This window comes from Balaenoptera musculus, chromosome 15 (assembly GCF_009873245.2).
Source record: "Balaenoptera musculus isolate JJ_BM4_2016_0621 chromosome 15, mBalMus1.pri.v3, whole genome shotgun sequence".
NCBI classification, from domain to species: Eukaryota; Metazoa; Chordata; class Mammalia; order Artiodactyla; family Balaenopteridae; genus Balaenoptera; species Balaenoptera musculus.
In genome coordinates, this window is record NC_045799.1 from 59,157,649 (window position 1) to 59,175,674 (window position 18,026).

The 18,026-nt window shown below is 46.8% G+C and overlaps 1 protein-coding gene across 2 annotated transcripts in view; it reads right to left on the reverse strand.

Moving 5' to 3' along the window:
* Positions 1–12,744, reverse strand: part of ZC3H7A (zinc finger CCCH-type containing 7A) — a 34,603-nt gene extending 21,859 nt beyond the window's left edge. For both annotated transcript variants that reach the window (XM_036825158.1, XM_036825157.1), the window contains exons 1-3: positions 12,615–12,744; positions 1,178–1,279; positions 336–375 (exon numbers count right to left, since the gene is read on the reverse strand). In XM_036825158.1, coding sequence (XP_036681053.1) covers positions 336–375; positions 1,178–1,245 — 108 coding nt within the window. In that variant the 5' untranslated portion in view covers positions 1,246–1,279; positions 12,615–12,744. The remainder of the gene's footprint in view (positions 1–335; positions 376–1,177; positions 1,280–12,614) is intronic.
* Between the last annotated feature and the right edge of the window lie 5,282 nt (positions 12,745–18,026).

Here is an 18,026-nt window from a genome sequence, read left to right on the forward strand (position 1 = left end):
AACTTCACCAATAGAGGAAAGAAAAAATAGGACAACTGTCCAAGTACGCCCGAAAAAAACGTTGTCTTATATATACACGGGTCAGCAAACTTTTTCTGTAAATGCCCACATAGTAGGGATTTGAGGCTTTGTGAGCCATAAGGTCTCTGTCTCAACCACCATGTCGTGAAAGCAGCCACAGATAACACATTGACAAATGGGCGTGGCTGTGTTCCAATAAAACTTTATTTATGAAACAGACAGGGGGCCACATCTGGGTTTGCCAACCCAGGCTACATGTGGCAGTTCACAGGCTACTTGTGGAGTTCTCAAGCAGACCTTCCCAGAGTCCTTACCGCATACTGTTCCTGTGTTCCTGGATACGACAGCGGTGACCTAAGAAGAAGAAACAAATCAATTCTGATGATCAGGTTCTTATCAGGATTTGTTCACCCAGGAGTCATCTTAAAACTGAGGTTCTCATGAGCTCACCACTGGTTCAAAGCACATTTTAAAGACCTGCTTCTCCTTTACGACCATTATTCACATATAACTGTAGTCATGAAAAAAAAAAATCTAAAACTATTCCTTTGTATTTTCTCGAGTAAGTATAACATTTTCCCGGCAAATCTACTTCTAATTAAAGACAGCCTAATTCTTCAAATGCCGAAAAAGTTTTAAAATAGTATAGAACCACTACTACTATTTGATTCAATTTACTATAGAACAGAGGGGAAGAATGTCCCCTTCCCAGGAGGGACAAAGAGGCCTTTCTGCCTGGACATGGCCACCCGGGCTGTGGTCCTGTCACTGACGTGCTTCATGAAGGCCAGTTAGAGACCGAGCTTCGTAACAGAAAGAGTGCGATCACAAAAGCCCTGTGTGCTGACAGATGTTGATTTTCACTCATCAGAACTGTTCTTACGAGATTAGGTTCAAATTCCTCAGTCTAACATTTTAGAGGATACTTAAGGATTTGAGCCCTAAAAATCAGCGACAGCAAGATCCACTTCAGAACAGAAAGAAATCAACGTCCAAGAGCAGAAAATACTGCTAGAACAAAAATATCTAATTTCTAACCCAAAAGAACAGGACTTCTGAAACATAACTAAAGGTTTCCTAATCCCTGCTACATGCAGAGCCACACCAAAAGGAGTTACTTCATGACGAGAACATGAGGCATGCAGTGAGCCCTTACTGTATAAACTGTAGTCCTTCCTTAATGTTCTGCTGCCTTTTTCTTCTCTCCTCGGACACACTGGACATGTTATCCCACACATCCACTTTCTAAAGGAGAAATCTGGAAAGAAACAGGCAAGAAATTACACAAGGCACGGGGCTCCTGGACCCCAGTTAAAACACCCATAATCTAGGTCTTGTCACAGGCTTAGCTGTGGACACGTCCATCTCCGCCGCCTTGACTAGGGTCCTGGACGCCGAGGACACCACCTGAGTCGTGTCTGTGGTCCCCACCGTCTCATGCGCCACGAGCAGAGGGCTTCCACACTCCGCTCACTCCCCTTAACAGCCGCGCAGACGCTGTCGCTGTCGGCCCCTCCTAAACAATCCCCGCACTAAAGTCACCTCTCTCTCCCCATTTCACCTTCCTTCCTTCGACGACAGGTTTTGTTCCCGGCCTGTCTCTACGCACGCGGAAGCAGCCACGAGAACAGTCCTGGCCTTGTTTTGCTTCTGGAAGCTTTCCAGAAGCAAAATGGTTTCACGTCCGCTTGCCTCTGAGGGGTTTTGACTTCCTTGTGAGCAGAGTCTAAACCTTATCTGTGTTTTTTGAAACAATCCTTCTTCGTACAACTGATAGAATAAGGATCTAAGTGAAGTTACATTAATTGGAATTTTCTGGAGGGTAAGGGTTTACCTTCGATGTAACACTGGCAAATGTCAACACCGTTAGTATTTAACCTGACTAGTCGACGCTCATTAAGCAGCTCCCAGGAAGCAACGGGAGAACCACATAGAAGAGACCTCGGATAAAACATCGTCTCCCAATGTCCTAAACTAGGGTTTCTCAACCTCAGCCATTCAGGCCAGATAGCTCTCTAGTACGGAGGGCTGTCCTGTGCACTGCAGGATGCTGGCGGCATCCTGGCCTCTACCCACTGGATGCCAGCAGCACCTCCTCCCCTCAGCTGGGACAAACTAGCGTCTCCAGATATTGTTAAATGCCCCTTGGCGGGGGTGGGGAGGGGCTGGGGGGTCCACACAGTCACCCCTGGATGAGGACTACTGAGAGCTAATGCTGAGAGGACATCATGTCACATAAACCATGTATTTGGACCCATGTGACAGGGGAATGGCACCCGTGTTTCAAGTACGGAGCTGAAATGTTTTCGTTTCATTATTGCTTACCATTTGTAAGCAAGTTTTATCTTTAAGTCTACCTTTTTTCAAAGTGTAGAGTGAGGAGGGAGGCTGGAATACCCTGGAAGCTCATAACTGGTGCTAATACTTTTTGTCTTTTATTTTTTCTCCTTCCAGTTTCATTGAGATTATCATTGAAATACAGCACTATATAAGCTTAAGGTGTAAACATAATGATGTGACTTACACACATCATGAAATGATGACCACAATAGGTTTAGTGAACATCCGTCATCTCATATAGATACAAAATTAAAGAAATAGAATAAAACATTTTTTCCCTTGTGATGAGAACTCATCTACTCTCTCAACAACTTTCATATATATCATACAGCAGTGTTAATTATATTTATCACATTGTACATTATATCCCTAGCACTTGTTTATCTGATAACTAGAAGTTTGTAGCTTTTGCTTTTTGTCTTTTAAATATTTGTCTTTTAAATATTTGTCAGTTCTAAATATTTTGATCTTGTATCTAAAAGTTGGTTACTTTACTTAAGTATTGCTATTTACACGTGTATCTGGTATCTGCCTTAAAATACTATGTTTGAAATTATCCAGAATTAAAAGTTTAAAAAGCCCGTTATACTGAAGTAAAACAGCATTGTTTCTGGAATTTGTTTTTAAGGTCGTCTAGCTTAAAGGGGGGTAAATGGGTGGGCATGAAACAAGAGTAGCAAAAACATGGGACACTGCTCCAGCTGGATGAGGGGAGGGTATGTGGGGTTCATTCTGTTCTTCTACTTGAACATGTCTGGCCATTTCCATAATAAAAAATTTTTTAATTCATATGTATGAATACTTACAAGGTTTTTAAAGAGGCACTATTTCTAAGAGAAAAAAGATGGGAAATTAACTCAATGCCTGTCAAAAAGGAAATGGTTGGGGCTTCCCTGGTGGCGCAGTGGTTGAGAATCTGCCTGCTAATGCAGGGGACGCGGGTTCGAGTCCTGGTCTGGGAAGATCCCACATGCCGCGGAGCAACTAGGCCCGTGAGCCACAACTACTGAGCCTGCGCTTCTGGAGCCTGTGCTCCGCAACAAGAGAGGCCGCGACAGTGAGAGGCCCGCGCACCACGATGAGGAGTGGCCCCCGCTCGCCACAACTAGAGAAAGCCCTCGCACAGAAATGAAGACCCAACACAGCCAAAAATAAATAAATTAATTAATTAATTTTTTTAAAAAAAGGAAATGGTTGAATAAATTGTGCTGGAGGGAAAAAAAGGCAAAGTGCAAGTGTCCACAGTAAGACCCTGTTCTGTTATTTTAAAAGGGGGTAGGGGTATATATTCATATTTGCTTGTGTACACACAAAATAGCTCCAGATGGGATCACAGAAAGCTACAGCAGTGAGAGAAACCCAGGGGTTCAGGGAAAGGGGTGGGACAGCGTCTTTTCACTGCAAACCTTTAAAACTTCTTTTTTTAACCTTGTAAACAAATGATATCTGGGAAAAGAAATAAAGTATTAAAAGAAGTCTACGTAGCTTCTGAGCCCTTCCTTAGAAAGATGACTTACTGGGTCACCCAGCCTTTTTCTTCTATTTTACTTAAAACAGAGTCAGAACCTTAGAGCTCAAAGGCACCCAGAGGTGCACTTGGGGGTCCAGGGCGGTCAGGCCAGAGGGACTGGGACAAAAGAAGTGAAGCCAAAGACAAGAAGCATCCCCTCTCCTTCCGTGAAGGACACACGTCTCCCAACCCCTGTCTGGTGGGGTGGGGAATTAGTTTGAGGTTCACTCAAAAAGTAAATCTGTTGGCTCAGAAGGAACTCCGGGGTAATGATAATCCGCCAAGTTAAGAGCCTTAGAGCTATTTCTCCAGAAAGTGCTCGAAAACCTTGAACCTTGGCCTCTTAAGGACAAAGGGCAGGTGGAAGAGAGCTGACAACTCAAGCAAGTGATTAAGAGAAAATAAGACGCAGATTCTTAACAGCATGAAATACTATGCCTCCTTTAGATGTTTAAAGATTTGAAGACATAACATCAGGTGATGTTTAAATATAATATGGCAGGGCATTTCATGTTCTGTAGATTTTCCCCCTAAATTTTATTATGAAGAATTTTACACACACAGTAAAATTTTTTTTACAATGAATAACATATACCTCTATACTACCTATATCCTACAATTAATATTTTGCTATATTTATTACATCTGCCCACACTTCCGTCCATCTACCAACCCAATTTTGGTAAACTGCAAACTGAGTTGCAGACATCAATTATAATTTACCACTAAACACTTCAGCATACATATCATTACCTGGGGTTCCACATTTGTTTACAGTTTTTTAAGGTAAAATGCACACAATTTAAGGCAACTTCTAACAAACGATACACTCATGTAACCCAGACCCCGGTGGTGAGACACACCATCACCGTCACTCCAGAAAGTTCCCTCAGGCCCCTTCTCTAGCCAATCCTTGCCTCACCCCCAGCCCAGGAATCACTGTTCTGATTTTTTTCCACCATAGATTAGTCTTACCTGTGAAATAAAGCCTCCCCACCACCCCCCATCTCATTTTAAAAGAAAACGATAAAGGCTTTATACACCATCTTATTTTCAGATCCAGTCAACAAAATCTGGCCTCAATTTTCAAGTGAGGAAGAATATGATAAAAGTTAATCCAACAATCACTTTCCTTCTTCAAATTCAGCAGCACATGACAGGTGTCCACTGTCCCCTCAAAACAGGGGCTTCATCTCCAACTGACCTCTAAACGTGAGGGCCCTGGGGCGTCATCAGACCCCCCCTTCCCCCAGGCACTCTCTCCCCTCAGGGACCTCCTGCTCTGCCCAGGTGTTAAATACACTCATCTAGGGCCCGACAACTCCCCACGTCTGTCCCCTGGCAGAGCTTGCTAGACACCCTCTACCTGGTAGTTCTACTTGGGTGTCCAGACATCACACACTGTTCGGAGAGCAGGAGTTTAAATATTATGACAGCGAAAAGCAATGTCGCCTTCCCAACCCTGTCATTCAACCACCCATTTGCCCTGTGAAGGCAATCAATCAATACCATTGTTACCGATCTGCTATGTGTCCTGACAAAGACACTGTGTGAACCAAGCTGTATCTTGATTGTAATGGTAGTTACGTGAATCTATACATGGGATGAAACTGCATAGATACACACACACACATACACACACAGGCGTGCGCACGCACATACACACACAAGTGAATGTAAAACTGAGTCAGGTCTGTAGTCGGGTTAACAGTATTATGTGAATGTCAGTTTCCTGACGTTGCTATTGCACTACAGTTAGGTAAGATGGCACCATTGGGGGAAGCAGATGGAAGGGTTCATGGGATTCTATATACGACTTTTGCAATTTCCTGTGAGTCTATAATTATTTCAAAATAAAAAGTTAAAAATATCCTGTGCATACGTTATTTTTTATACAAACTGGGGCTCCTAACGTGTTCTGCACCTTGCTTTTCTCGATCGGTACCTCACATCTTGAAGGTCAGTCCATATCAGCACGTATCAAGCTGCATTACCTTTAACAGCCGTGCAATGTGCTCCGTGACATGGCTGCACCATAACATCACCAGCCCCCTAGTCATGGACATTTTGGTTGTTTCCAATCTTTAAAAGTTCACCAGGTACACAGAACATTTCATATATGCATATCTTCAAAGAATTTCCGTAGGATGAAGGGTATGTACATTTCTTTATTTTGCCAGCTACTGCCAAGTTTTACCAAATGACCCTACCCACCACCAGTGCACAAGGGTTGCTATTTTACCCCTTCACCAAGAAATTATCAAATGTTTCCATCGCTGTCAGGGAGATGAGAAACAGTGTGACAACTGTGGTTGGGGTCCTGCTTGTTTTAGTCTATCATTAGTGAGGCCGAACACCTCTTCAGATTTGAGAGCTGTTTGCACTTCCTTTTCCATGAACTGTTTCATTTCCTTCACCCATTTTTCTTCCAGGCTGAGCTTTTCGGACTTATGGAAGTTCTTTATGTGTTGAGGAAAGCAGTCCTTTGTGATGTTATCATTATTTTCTCCAACGTGATGTCAATCTTTTGACATTGGTTATGGTATTTTTTTTTTTTTTGCTGCATCGGGTCTTTGCTGCAGCGCGCAGGCTTTCTCTAGTTGCAGCGAGCAGGGGCTACTCTTCATTGCGGTGCGCAGGCTTCTCACTGCGGTGGCTTCTCATGTTGCGGAGCACGAGCTCTAGGTGCGCGGGCTTCAGTAGTTGTGGCACGTGGGCTCAGTAGTTGTGGCTCGCAGGCTCTAGAGTGCAGGCTCAGTAGTTGCGGCACACGGGCTTAGCTGCTCCACGGCATGTGGGATCTTCCCCGACCAGGGATGGAACCCGTATCCCCTGCATTGGCAGGCGGATTCTTAACCACTGCGCCACCAGGGAAGTCCTGGTTTTGGTACTTTTTGATAGCAAAAGTTTTATTTTTAAGTAGCTGAGTTTATCAATACTTATTTTTATGGCTTCTGGATTTTGACATACTCAGAAACGCCTGCACCACTCTGAGATCATAAAATAATTCTCCACATTTTCTTCTAGTATTCTCACTGTTCCATTAAAATTTTTTTTTTTCTTAAACTGGATACATGTGTGTGTGTGCGTGTGTATTTCCCTCCCAAATAGCTACGAGTTGCCCAAACACCATTTACAAAAAGGCCTTCTATCCTACACTGATATGCATAAGGCCCATACAAAATTCTGGGTCAGTTTGTGACCTTTACTCAGCGTTTTTAACTAAATGTCCCCTAATCCTACGCCCTCCTCCCAAGACTAACCTTTTGCCCAAACTTACCTTCTTAGTACTAAAACCACCTTCTGGCCAATTGCTCAAACCAGAAACCATTCTCTCACCACATCCAATCAATCCACCGACAAAGGCTCTATCAGTGATACTGTCAAAATACATGCAGGACACCCCAAATCTGTCAGTTCTCAAACCTCCTCTGCCACCTCCGCCTGAGCCACAGGTGGATGTCGAATACCCTCCTCTCCCACCTCTACTCTCAGCTCCCTATTCTCTCCACTGTCCCCTCCCCCATGCAGTTCCGACACTAAACTGAAAGGAATGCTCTTTAAAAGCACAAGTCGGTTATTACAGCCCTGCTTAAAATCCTCTGCCAGCGTCCCCTGCGCACTCAGAATCAGATCTAGACTCCTGACTGTGACGCCGCCCTCACCCAGCCGTTCGCACTGGCCTTCTTCCTGTGGGTTCCTGGGATGAGTCAAGGGCTCTGTGCTTCCGGGACCTCGTGCCTGCTGTTCCCTCTGCCCCCCGACACTCTCCGCAGATCTGCACGGGCCTTTCACCCCAGAGTGCCCCAGAGTCTTGGCTTCAGTGTCAGCTTTAGAGGCCGTCCCTCCCCCCCAACTCTGTCGCCACACCCCACTCTCACCCCATCATTCCCTTCCAGGGGCCCCCTATCTTTCTTAGTCCTCATCACCTTACACTCTCTGGGTCCAAGTCAATGAAAACTTGAATGAAGAATGAATGAAGTGGCCAAGCATAAAGACAATGCTCTGTACAAAGTACCTGGGTACAGCCGTTCACTCAAGGCAAGCGTGACAAACCAAAGGACGGGGCCAAGAGGATGTGACCAGACGCCAGCAGGGCCGGCTGAGGTGGACCCCACCTCCTTAGGGAGCAAAGCAGGGAGTAAATCAATAGGGTGGGAATCAACCAGAGACAGTGACAGAGAAAAACCTGAAACCGTAAGCAGCTCAAGGAATGCGGTGAAGGGTTTCATTCATTGCCAACAGGGGAAAAGTAAGTCAGCCACACCACCTCCTCCTTAAACAAAAAGGAAAAGAGATGGGGGTGGGAGCTTTGAACAGTAAAAATAAATAAATAAAATATGTCAGAAACTCAATTAGATAGGAATTTCATTCAATTAACTAAACTCTTACAAGCTGGAACATACATCACCTTCCTGGAATCAGCTGATTTTAAGTTTGTTACTCACTCTGAAGCTTTACAGGAGCAAAGGTCCCCTGGTTCTCCAGTATAATTCCTTACATATTTATTCCGTACTTGTTAGGTGGAACCCATTATAGTGAAGTCCAGTACAAAGCTATAACTAAATGATGAAATGCTAAACCATGAAATTTTGGCCTTACATGGTAACTTCATAAACTAGCTCCCCTTGTCAGAAAACACCAAGGAAACGAAATGTGACTACAATATCCGGTAGAGATGGAAATAATAGCTAACACTGAAGCCTCTTAGTGGACGCCGGGTATTGTTCAAAGTTCTTTACACATATTAAATCATCTAATCCTCCTAAGAACCCTGTGAGGTAGGTACTTAAGAGGAAACGGAAGCACAGAGAAGTGACGCAAACAGTCCAGGATCACACAGCCTGGAAGTGGCCGAGCCGGCCAGGCTGGCTCCGAGCCTGAATTCCTATCCACAGAGCAATTTCGCACCGCGAGTGCCAGGAGGTAGAGCGCGGCTATGCTGGCCCTGGGCTGGGCTCTGAAAAACACATGCAGCTGCGACAGACAGGTGGGCACTTCAAAGCCACCCGAGAGGAACAGGACAAACACACGTCTCTGCACACGCAGGCACACACGATGACGTGTGCAAGGGACATGATTTAAAGCAACTCAGACAAGCAGAGGGTGTCCACAGCGTGGACACAGGGAGTTAGGATAACACTCCGGGGCCAGAGCTTTGAATGGAAATACGCTCCGCCCACAACATCACGTGTTTAGATGCAAGGAATAAATATTAAACAGCCTTGCTTCCGAGACACCCTCACACAGGACCAGAGAAGGTGCCCCAGGGAATGCAGCACAGTGCCTGTATTTTTGCCTAAAAAGGTATTCCTAAGTTTCAAGTGAAAAATTATAATTTCCAGTCTGTATTCAGTGCTACCCTCAGACTCAAGCCTGTCATGGTAATGGCATAAACAAACACGCACACAAAGTAGTTAAAGTTCCTGTCACCCCAGCTTGCAACAGTGTTCGTTCACTCTGGTAACACTTAACAAAAGCGTGTGGATATATTACATCCCTCAGTGACCACAAACCCAGGGAGGGAAACATTATTACAGATTATTACAGATGTTCTATCACTTTCTTGGAACACTCAATCTCCTACCGGATACTTTATGAGACAGTTTTCCCCTTTTACTGAAAATGAAACCCCCATGATGAAGGCTGTGCTAAACAACATCAAGAAGGAAATTTCATATTTTTGCCACACTCCCACCCCTGCCCCCAAGCTATCCATTTTGAACTTGCTGTCAGATATAATAACATGTGCGGGGTGCCCCTTATAGGGCCCAGCCCTCCTAAGGCCCAGGGAACATCTCACCTCATACAGGAACCCTGTATGGGAGGAATGAACAAGAAAGATGTGAAATCTTCCAACCAGCCTGCCCAGGGGCGCCCAGACCCTGGGTCAGTGACACGTCCAGGACTGCAGAGGAGGTATTCTGAAGTGCCAGATTACTCTCCTGCTCCAGACTCAGGTATTCTAATAAAATACAAAGGTTCCACTTCCTTATTTGTGAAACAGAAAAATTTCTGCCTCTCTCTTACTGCATCCATTACCTGGTTCCCAAAGCTTTGAAAGGTATGTGGAATTAATAGTAATAAATTAACTAAAAACACATCGTTAAACTCATAATAAAATTAAAAAGCAAATTTCTTGTTGGGGCAAAACCTGATAAGGACAAGTGGCCTTGTTTCTTTATATCAAAGAAAATTTTCACCTCCACTTAATATGCTTCGTGTGTGTGTGAATTAAAACAAACGTATTGGGACTTCCCTGGTGACACAGTGGTTAAGAATCCACCTGCCAATGCAGGGGACATGGGTTCAAGCCCTGGTCCGGGAGGATCCCAAATGCCACAGAGCAACTAAGCCCGTGCGCCACAACTACTGAACCTGCGCTCCAGAGCCCGCGAGCCACAACTACTGAGCCCGCATGCCTAGAGCCCGTGCTCCGCAACAAGAGAAGCCATCACAAGGAGAAGCCCGCACACCGCAAGGAAGAGTAGCCCCCGCTTGATGCAACTAGAGGAAGCCCGCGCGCAGCAACGAAGACCCAATACAGCCAAAAATAAATAAATAAAATAAATTTTAAAATAATAATAAAAATAAAACAGATGTATTGTCACAAGCATAAACTTCTAAACTTCTGGATTAATGTTTTACTATTTCTTCCCCCTAAAAATACTATCTAAAGTTTTCCTCTTGATTTGTAAACACATCACACTTTGGAGAAAACAAATTTCACTTCCAATCCTAAGATTCTGGAGAAAAAGTATTTTCATTTAAAAACAAAAAACAAACCAAAAAAAACCTCAAGATATTATCTGGAAGTCAAGTCTCCACACATCATACTTTCTCTCGAAAGCCCTTCTAGAGTAACCAAGGCAACAGAATACAGACATATTCTGTTTCTACCTTGTCCTTTATTGGAATGCTCACAACTTTCCAAAAGTCACTCTCACCATTCCTAAAGTTGAGGATCTATAGTAATTGATTCTCTCTCACTTAACATTGATTTAACCCTCCCAAACTGGCAAGTTTTACAGTTAATCAAAATTAAGAATTAGGGGACAATATGGTTGACAACCACCATTTTTATTGGCAAAAACTGACAGCATCTGAGGGCTGGGAAGGGAAAAGGGTGTAGGTCAGGGTATGACGAGCGCCCAAGAAAAAGCCACAGTAACTTGGAGGAAGGCATTTAGGTGGCAGAGGCCCTGAAAATTAACATGCTCTTTGCATCACACACACAAATATTGAAAATACTCAGCTTCGATAGCTCATGATCTGATTCTGAGTCGAATCTTACACAACTATTTCCAGACTACAATACACAGCAGATAGACATTTTTTTCAACAAAGAAAATTCTGTCCACTAATTTAAATAATTAATTTAAATTATTCAGTTCAGTTGAGGGTGAGAAGGAAGAAGCAGGGGGCTCCTTGAGAGGCTAAGAGAGAGGAGGCCACATGCCATCAGAAAAGCAGTTAAAAATAAGCAGATGGCATAGGCTCCCAGCTACCCCTGCCCCCATTCTGATGCTCTGGCTGAACACTGTCCAATAGAAATATAATGCGAGTCATATATCTAATTTTAAATTTTCAAGTAGCCATGTTAAAAAAAAATGAGTAAAATGAAACCAGTGACATTAATTTTAATATTTACATTAACCCAATATGTTCAAAACATTACCATATCAACCTGTACGATTTAAGCAGAAAAAAATTACGAATGAGGTATTTTACTTTTTTTTCCTTACTAAGTGTTTAAAATCAGGTGTGTCTTTTCACTGGGAGCGCATCTCCATTGGGTCTAGCCACATTCCAAGCGCTCAGGAGTCCCTTGCGGTCAGTGGCCACCTTCCTGGGCAGCTCACATCGCCTTTAGGCAGACTCTTGGTTCTTAAATACCTAACTACATATAGGGGGACGGGGAAAATACACCCAATCAGGGTGCAGGCGCAACCTCTCGGGACCAGCCGGAGCTTTCCAGCTGGACCACACCCCTGCAATGACCGTCCCCAACAGGAAATTCACGCTAATGGGAACTGACAGGTCTTCATTCTTTAAGGGTGGGGAAAAGAAACCTAAAGCCCGGCCGTCTCCGTATCCACAATATAAGACAGGAAACCATTCGCCGCGCGTCCTAGACGTGCGCCCCGCGCAAAAAAAAAAGGGGGGGTGGTGGTGGTGGGGAGTAACCCGAAATAAACGAGCCAAGAGCCCCGCGAGCATCCTGCCCGCCCCCAAACCCAAGGTACTGAATTAGGGGTCCTAAATCACCGGAACAGATACAAATAATGGGAAAAAAAAATCCTTTTTTTTTTCTTTTTCAGTTAACCAGAGAGGAGGTATTTTGCCAACGGAAACACATGCTGGGACGGAGGGAGCGGCAGCCCTCTGCGCCCCACTTGGCGGAGACGCGCCCCCAGGGTGAGCCCCGCACCGCCCCCAGGGAGGGAGGGCACCGGGACCCGCCCGCCCCCGTCGACTCGCCCGCGGGGCCCGGGCGGCGGCGCGCGCTCGGACCGCCCCTCCGCCGGGGCCGCGCGCCCTTTGTGGCCGAGCCCTCCGCCCCTAGGGCCGCCGCTTCGCCGCGGGGGGGCCAAGCGCGCCGCCCCTCCCCCGCCCGGCGTCCGTTACCGACCGCGCGCGAGCACGAGGCGGCGGCGGGCGCGCGCCGGGCGGGGGCGCCGGGCGGGGGGTCGGGGCGGCGGGCGGGCCAGGCGGGCGGCTGGGCCCGGCGGCGCCCACCTACCTGCGGGGACGGCCGCGCCGGCGGGCAGGCAGCGGCGCGCGGTGAGCGGGCAACGGCGGCGGCGGCCTGGGCGCTTGCTCGCAGCTTCCCTTTGCGACCGGTGGTGGCGGTGGCTCCGCTGCCCCGGCGCGGCGCCCTCTGGCGGCCGGAGGCCGCGCCCGCCGCTCGGGAGAGGCCGCCATTGGCTGCGCCCGCGAACGTCGGCACCGGGGGCGGTGGCGGCGCCACGTCGGGCCGGGCGGCGGCGACCCTCAGCCCTGGGCTCCGGGGCCGCCCCTGAAGCGGGCGCGCGGTCCCAGCCGGGCTGGGGCCGCGGGGTGGAGCCAATAAAGGGCCAAGCGGTTCCGGGACGCACCCGTCCTGAGAACTGATTGGGGCGGACATGCAATTCAAATTGATGGGCGCCGTGGGTGTTTTTTCTCGGCAGCGGCCCCGGGGCAGAAGAGCAGGGAGTTAGAACAGCGTCTAACATGGAACTGACCTAGTTTCGGGTGTCGGGAGGCCTCCCCTGAGATACTGTTTATTTAGCAAATCCTTATCCGGTACTTTCTACTCTCCCAGTTGTAACTCTGTGGAGCCTCCGGGCAACCATTGTTGTCCCCTTTCCCGCAGATGAGGAAGGGGAGCACGGAGCTCCGTGGCAGCTCTGCGATGGACCCTAGAGGGCCTGGCTCCCTGTCCTTAAGACCCCCCGCCCCCCAAATGTCACCTCATACACCTGTATTTTCAACAGCCAACTGTGCTCGGGGCTCAACAGCGGGCAGAGTCTCTGCCTCATAAGGGGTTGGGGGGGGTGGCGGTGGGGACCCACAAGGATGCAAAAAAAAACCGTTTCGGGCAGTGAAAACCAAGGAGACTAGATCAGGGTAATGAAACCATGATGGGAGGGCTCCACTTAAGGTGGGATGAGTGAGGGCGCGGTGGGGATCTGAGAAGGTGACAGCCGTGCAGAGACGGAGAATGTGCTCCAGGAAGAGGGAAGGTCAAGTGCAAAGACCCTGAGGCTGGAGCTTGGTGCCTGGGGAACAGGAGGGGCCTCTTTGGTGGGTGTTTTTGAGGGGAGAAAGTTCTGAGTGACAAGAGAGGGGCCACAATTTGGAATTTGGAGTTCTGTGTGGTGCTAATGAGTCTGAATTGGGAGTGACACAATGTGATTTACATTTCAGGAAGTTCTCTCTGGCTACTGTGCAGAGACTGGGCCGTAGGAGGGACAAGGGGAGAAGCCGAGGCCGGGAGACTAGCTGCGTGGCTCTGACGTTCGTCTGGCTGACGTAGGTTTATAAACCAGATGTACTAGCTCAGGCCGCTATAACAAAATACCACAGACCTGGAGGCTTAAACAAGAATTCATTTTCTCACGGTTCTGGAGGCTGGAAGTCCAAGCTCAGGGTGTTGTGTTGGCAGGGTTGGTTTCTGATAAGAACTCTCTCCTTGGCCTGCAGGTGGCCACCTTCTCACTGTGTCCTCACATGGTCTTTCCTCTCTGCACAAGCATTTCTCTTCCTATAAGGACACCTGTCATTTTGGATTGGGGCCGCACTCTTACGACTTCATGTAACCTTAGTTAATCATTTGGGTACTTGTTTGTGGTCTTCCTCCACCCCTCTTAGGACAGCAGAGACCCTTCCTGCTTTGTTCTCTATTCCCAGCCCCTAGAATAGTGCCTAGAACTCTATAAACATTTCTTAAATGGATGTCCCTGTGAAACTTGGAGCTAAGATCTGCAGGATGAACAAGAGGTAATGAGCTGCAGGGGTGCGTGGAGAGAGAGGAAACATTTTAAGTCAGAAGATGCTGAAAGGCCAGAGTGGCTGGATCACAGAGAGCTGGGTGGGGTCCCAGGGAGGTGAGACAGGAGATGAGCAAGGGCCAGGCCCTGAAGGCTATTGTAAAGTTACAGGAAGCTGGACATCATTCTGCCAGTACAAGGAAAAACTCGATGGGACAGTATAAGTTTCCTATGGCTACTGTAACAAATCACCACAAACTTAGTGGCTTAAGACAACACATATTTATTATCTTACCTTTCTGGAGGTCTGACATCTGAAATGGTTCTCACTGGGCTAAAGTCAAGGTATGGGCAGGGCTGGTTCCTTCTGGAAGCTCTAGGAAAGACTATTCTCTTGCCTTTCCCAGCTTCTAGGGGCTCCCTGCCTTCCTTGGCTCATGGTCCTTCCATCATCTTCAAAGCCAGAAATAATTGGTCAAGCCTTTCTCAGGCTGCATCTCTCTAACTCTGCTTCTGATGTCACGTCTCCTCTGATGCTCCCTCTTTCTTCTTTCCCTTATAAGCACCCTTGTGATTATACTGAGCCCATCCAAATAATCCAGGATGATCTCCATATGTATATATGGAAGAGTTCTTATGACCAGAACATATGTATTCTGAAGAAGAGAAGGCAAACAAGACCTGTTCTTTTTAGATAGGTTTTGTTTTTGCTAAGGTATGTTGAATTAGTTTGTGATTCCATTCTTCCTACTCACTTTGGATTCTCCACTCCTCTGCATGTTGTTCTGTCAATTCTCAGCTGTTTAAGGAGTCAACATATAAGTCTATCTTTTGTTGCCTTGGTTCTCCTTTCAGCTGGGCACCAAATTAGGAATCTTAGTTTAAGAACCTCATCTCCTAGCACTCATCTGGAAATGTGGGAGTGAGTCCTTGGGCCATGGAGATCTCTGGACAGCAGCTCTTGTTACTATCCAGGCAGTTACAGCAGTGGTAGTTCTGTGTCATGTATAAAGTTCCCCAAGATTCTCAACTGAAGCTGGCGTGCACACTTGACAAAAGTGGTTTTTGTTTTATACGTTCACATCCTAAGTCCCCTCCAAAGGAAAAAAAAAGTGTTTCTATCATTATAAACACCATTCTCTCTCACCCAAGCTCCTCCAAATAAACATAAAGTGAATGTTCTGGAATGAATGTTTGTGTTCCCGTCTCCCAAATCCATATATTAGAAATCCTAACCCCCAATGTGATGATATCAGGAGATGGACCTTTGGGAGGTGATTAGGTCTTGAGGGTGGAGGCCTTATAAATGAGATTAGTGCCCTTATAAAAGAGGCACAAAGGAGATGATTTCTCTCCCCTTCATGTGAGGACACAAGGAGAAGACATCCGCCTGCAAGCCAGGAAGAGGGTCTCACCAGACATCAGATCAGCTGGCACCTTGATCTTGGACTTCTCAGCTGTCATATCTGTGAGAAATAAATGTCTCTTGTTTAAGCCACCCAGTCTATGGTATTTTGTGAGAGCAGCAGGTACAAACTAAGACAGTGAACATCTAAGATACAAGCATCTGGTCAGTATGAGGTAGCACAGTGGTGGAAGGAGAGGGACTTTGGAGTCTGGGAAACAAGGGCTAAATCCCAACTTGCTCCTTACCCATCTGGACGGCTCTGGGCCAGTTTCTTACATCTGTCTTGAGCTCATCATCTTTTTTTTCTTTTTTTTTGGCTGTGTTAGGTCTTTGTTGCTGCGCGCGAGCTTTCTCTAGTTGCGGCGGCCAACTCTTCCTTGTGGTGCGCGGGCTTCTCATTGCCGTGGCTTCTCTCATTGTGAAGCACGGGCTCTAGGGCGCGCGGGCTTCGGTAGTTGTGGCATGCAGGCTCAGTAGTTGTGGCGCATGGGCTTAGTTGCTCTGCAGCATGTGGGATCTTCCCAGACCAGGGATTGAACCCGTGTCCCATCCCCTGCATTGGCAGGCGGATTCTTAACCACTGCGCCACCAGGGAAGTCCCCTCATCATCTGGGCGGGGTGCACTTGCACCCCACCCCACGCCCATACACTGTGAGGCACGCTCCCCAGTACCCCTGGGAGTTACTGCATTTAGAGAAACTGTTCTTGAGGGGCGTGACGGAAGGGTGAGAGATCTCTTAGGTATCCTGAGGTGGCAAAATGCTTGAGAATCACTAGCTTAAAAATGGAACCTCAGAGATATACCCACAACTTGAGGCCACTATCACAGTATTATCTACGGAAATGGATTGACCACAGGGCCAACCTCAAATAAGAATGAAAATAAAAATGATCCATTTGCAAATATTACACACCTGTACCAGAAAAGGAAAACCTTCAATTTTATAGCAACTCAGAACATGAAAGGCATGTGTTAAAATATTTGCCAAATGACCCCATGATACTGTGACAAGCCACATGCACTGAATTTTGACAGCACTCATATGGAAATCTGTGCTGGAACCTACATGTGCAGCATAAAAAAATTTTATATTATTACATTCCTTCTTTTTTTTTTTTTTTTTTAATTAATTTATTTATTTATGGCTGTGTTGGGTCTTCATTTCTGTGCGAGGGCCCTCTCTAGTTGCGGCAAGCGGGGTCCACTCTTCATCGCCGTGCGCGGGCCTCTCACTGTCGCGGCCTCTCTTGTTGCGGAGCACAGGCTCCAGACGCGCAGGCTCAGTAATTGTGGCTCACGGGCCCAGCCGCTCTGCGGCATGTGGGATCTTCCCAGACCAGGGCTCGAACCCGCGTCCCCTGCATTGGCAGGCAGACTCTCAACCACTGCGCCACCAGGGAAGCCCTACATTCCTTCTTGAATAAGCAAGTAAATTGATTAATCACTGTGAATCACCTGGGCTATATTTCTTCCACATTCTGCTTTGATGAAATGCTGAAGTATAAGAAAGACACAAAAAATATTGACTGGATTCTTTTATTTGGCTTTTTAGGTGGTATATGGATTAAGCATTTACTTCCTCTCCACTTTCTCTTGGTATTTACCTTGTGTTATTCAGCTTTGAAGATGGCTTGCTAAAACCTCTGCCCATGGGCTGACTGCATGGACATCGACTTACATGTGTAACTAACTGCAGGCGGGCTCCTAAACATTGTATAAGGCAGGAGAGCCCTAATTATCCAAGGAAAAAAAAAGGAGCATATACATAAATAATCGGGGGAATAATGAGATAGACTTTATGTTTTACTTGTCAGCACTTTTTCCAGGAATTCTTTGGAGCTCCCCTCCCCACCCCCATAGTAAGTTTAGTGCCACAATGTATAGCACAGTTGCTTGCTTTTATTTGAGGAGACACATTTGACGTTCAGAAAAAGAGTTGATCCAACTCCTAGTAGCTTCTGGGGATAGAGGAGCATGAGAAATCAGGAGTGCTGCCTTCCCAGTAGGAATTCTTTCCAATTCTTTCCCCAACTTCTTTCTGCCCCGAGTTGGGAATACAGGAGTCCCTTTTCCATGCATTCTGTCTTCCACTCCATACCTGTTCCCAGCTGGCTTTTCCTCCCCCATCCTCTGATTAATCTTGCCCATAATATCTACTGCCTCCAGCCTCTGGGACTCAAGCCACCTGGAACTGGTCCTTCTGGAATGGTGGATGGGATCCAGGGAGCTCCGTTCATCTGTTCAACAAATATAAGTGCCAACTACATTCGGGGC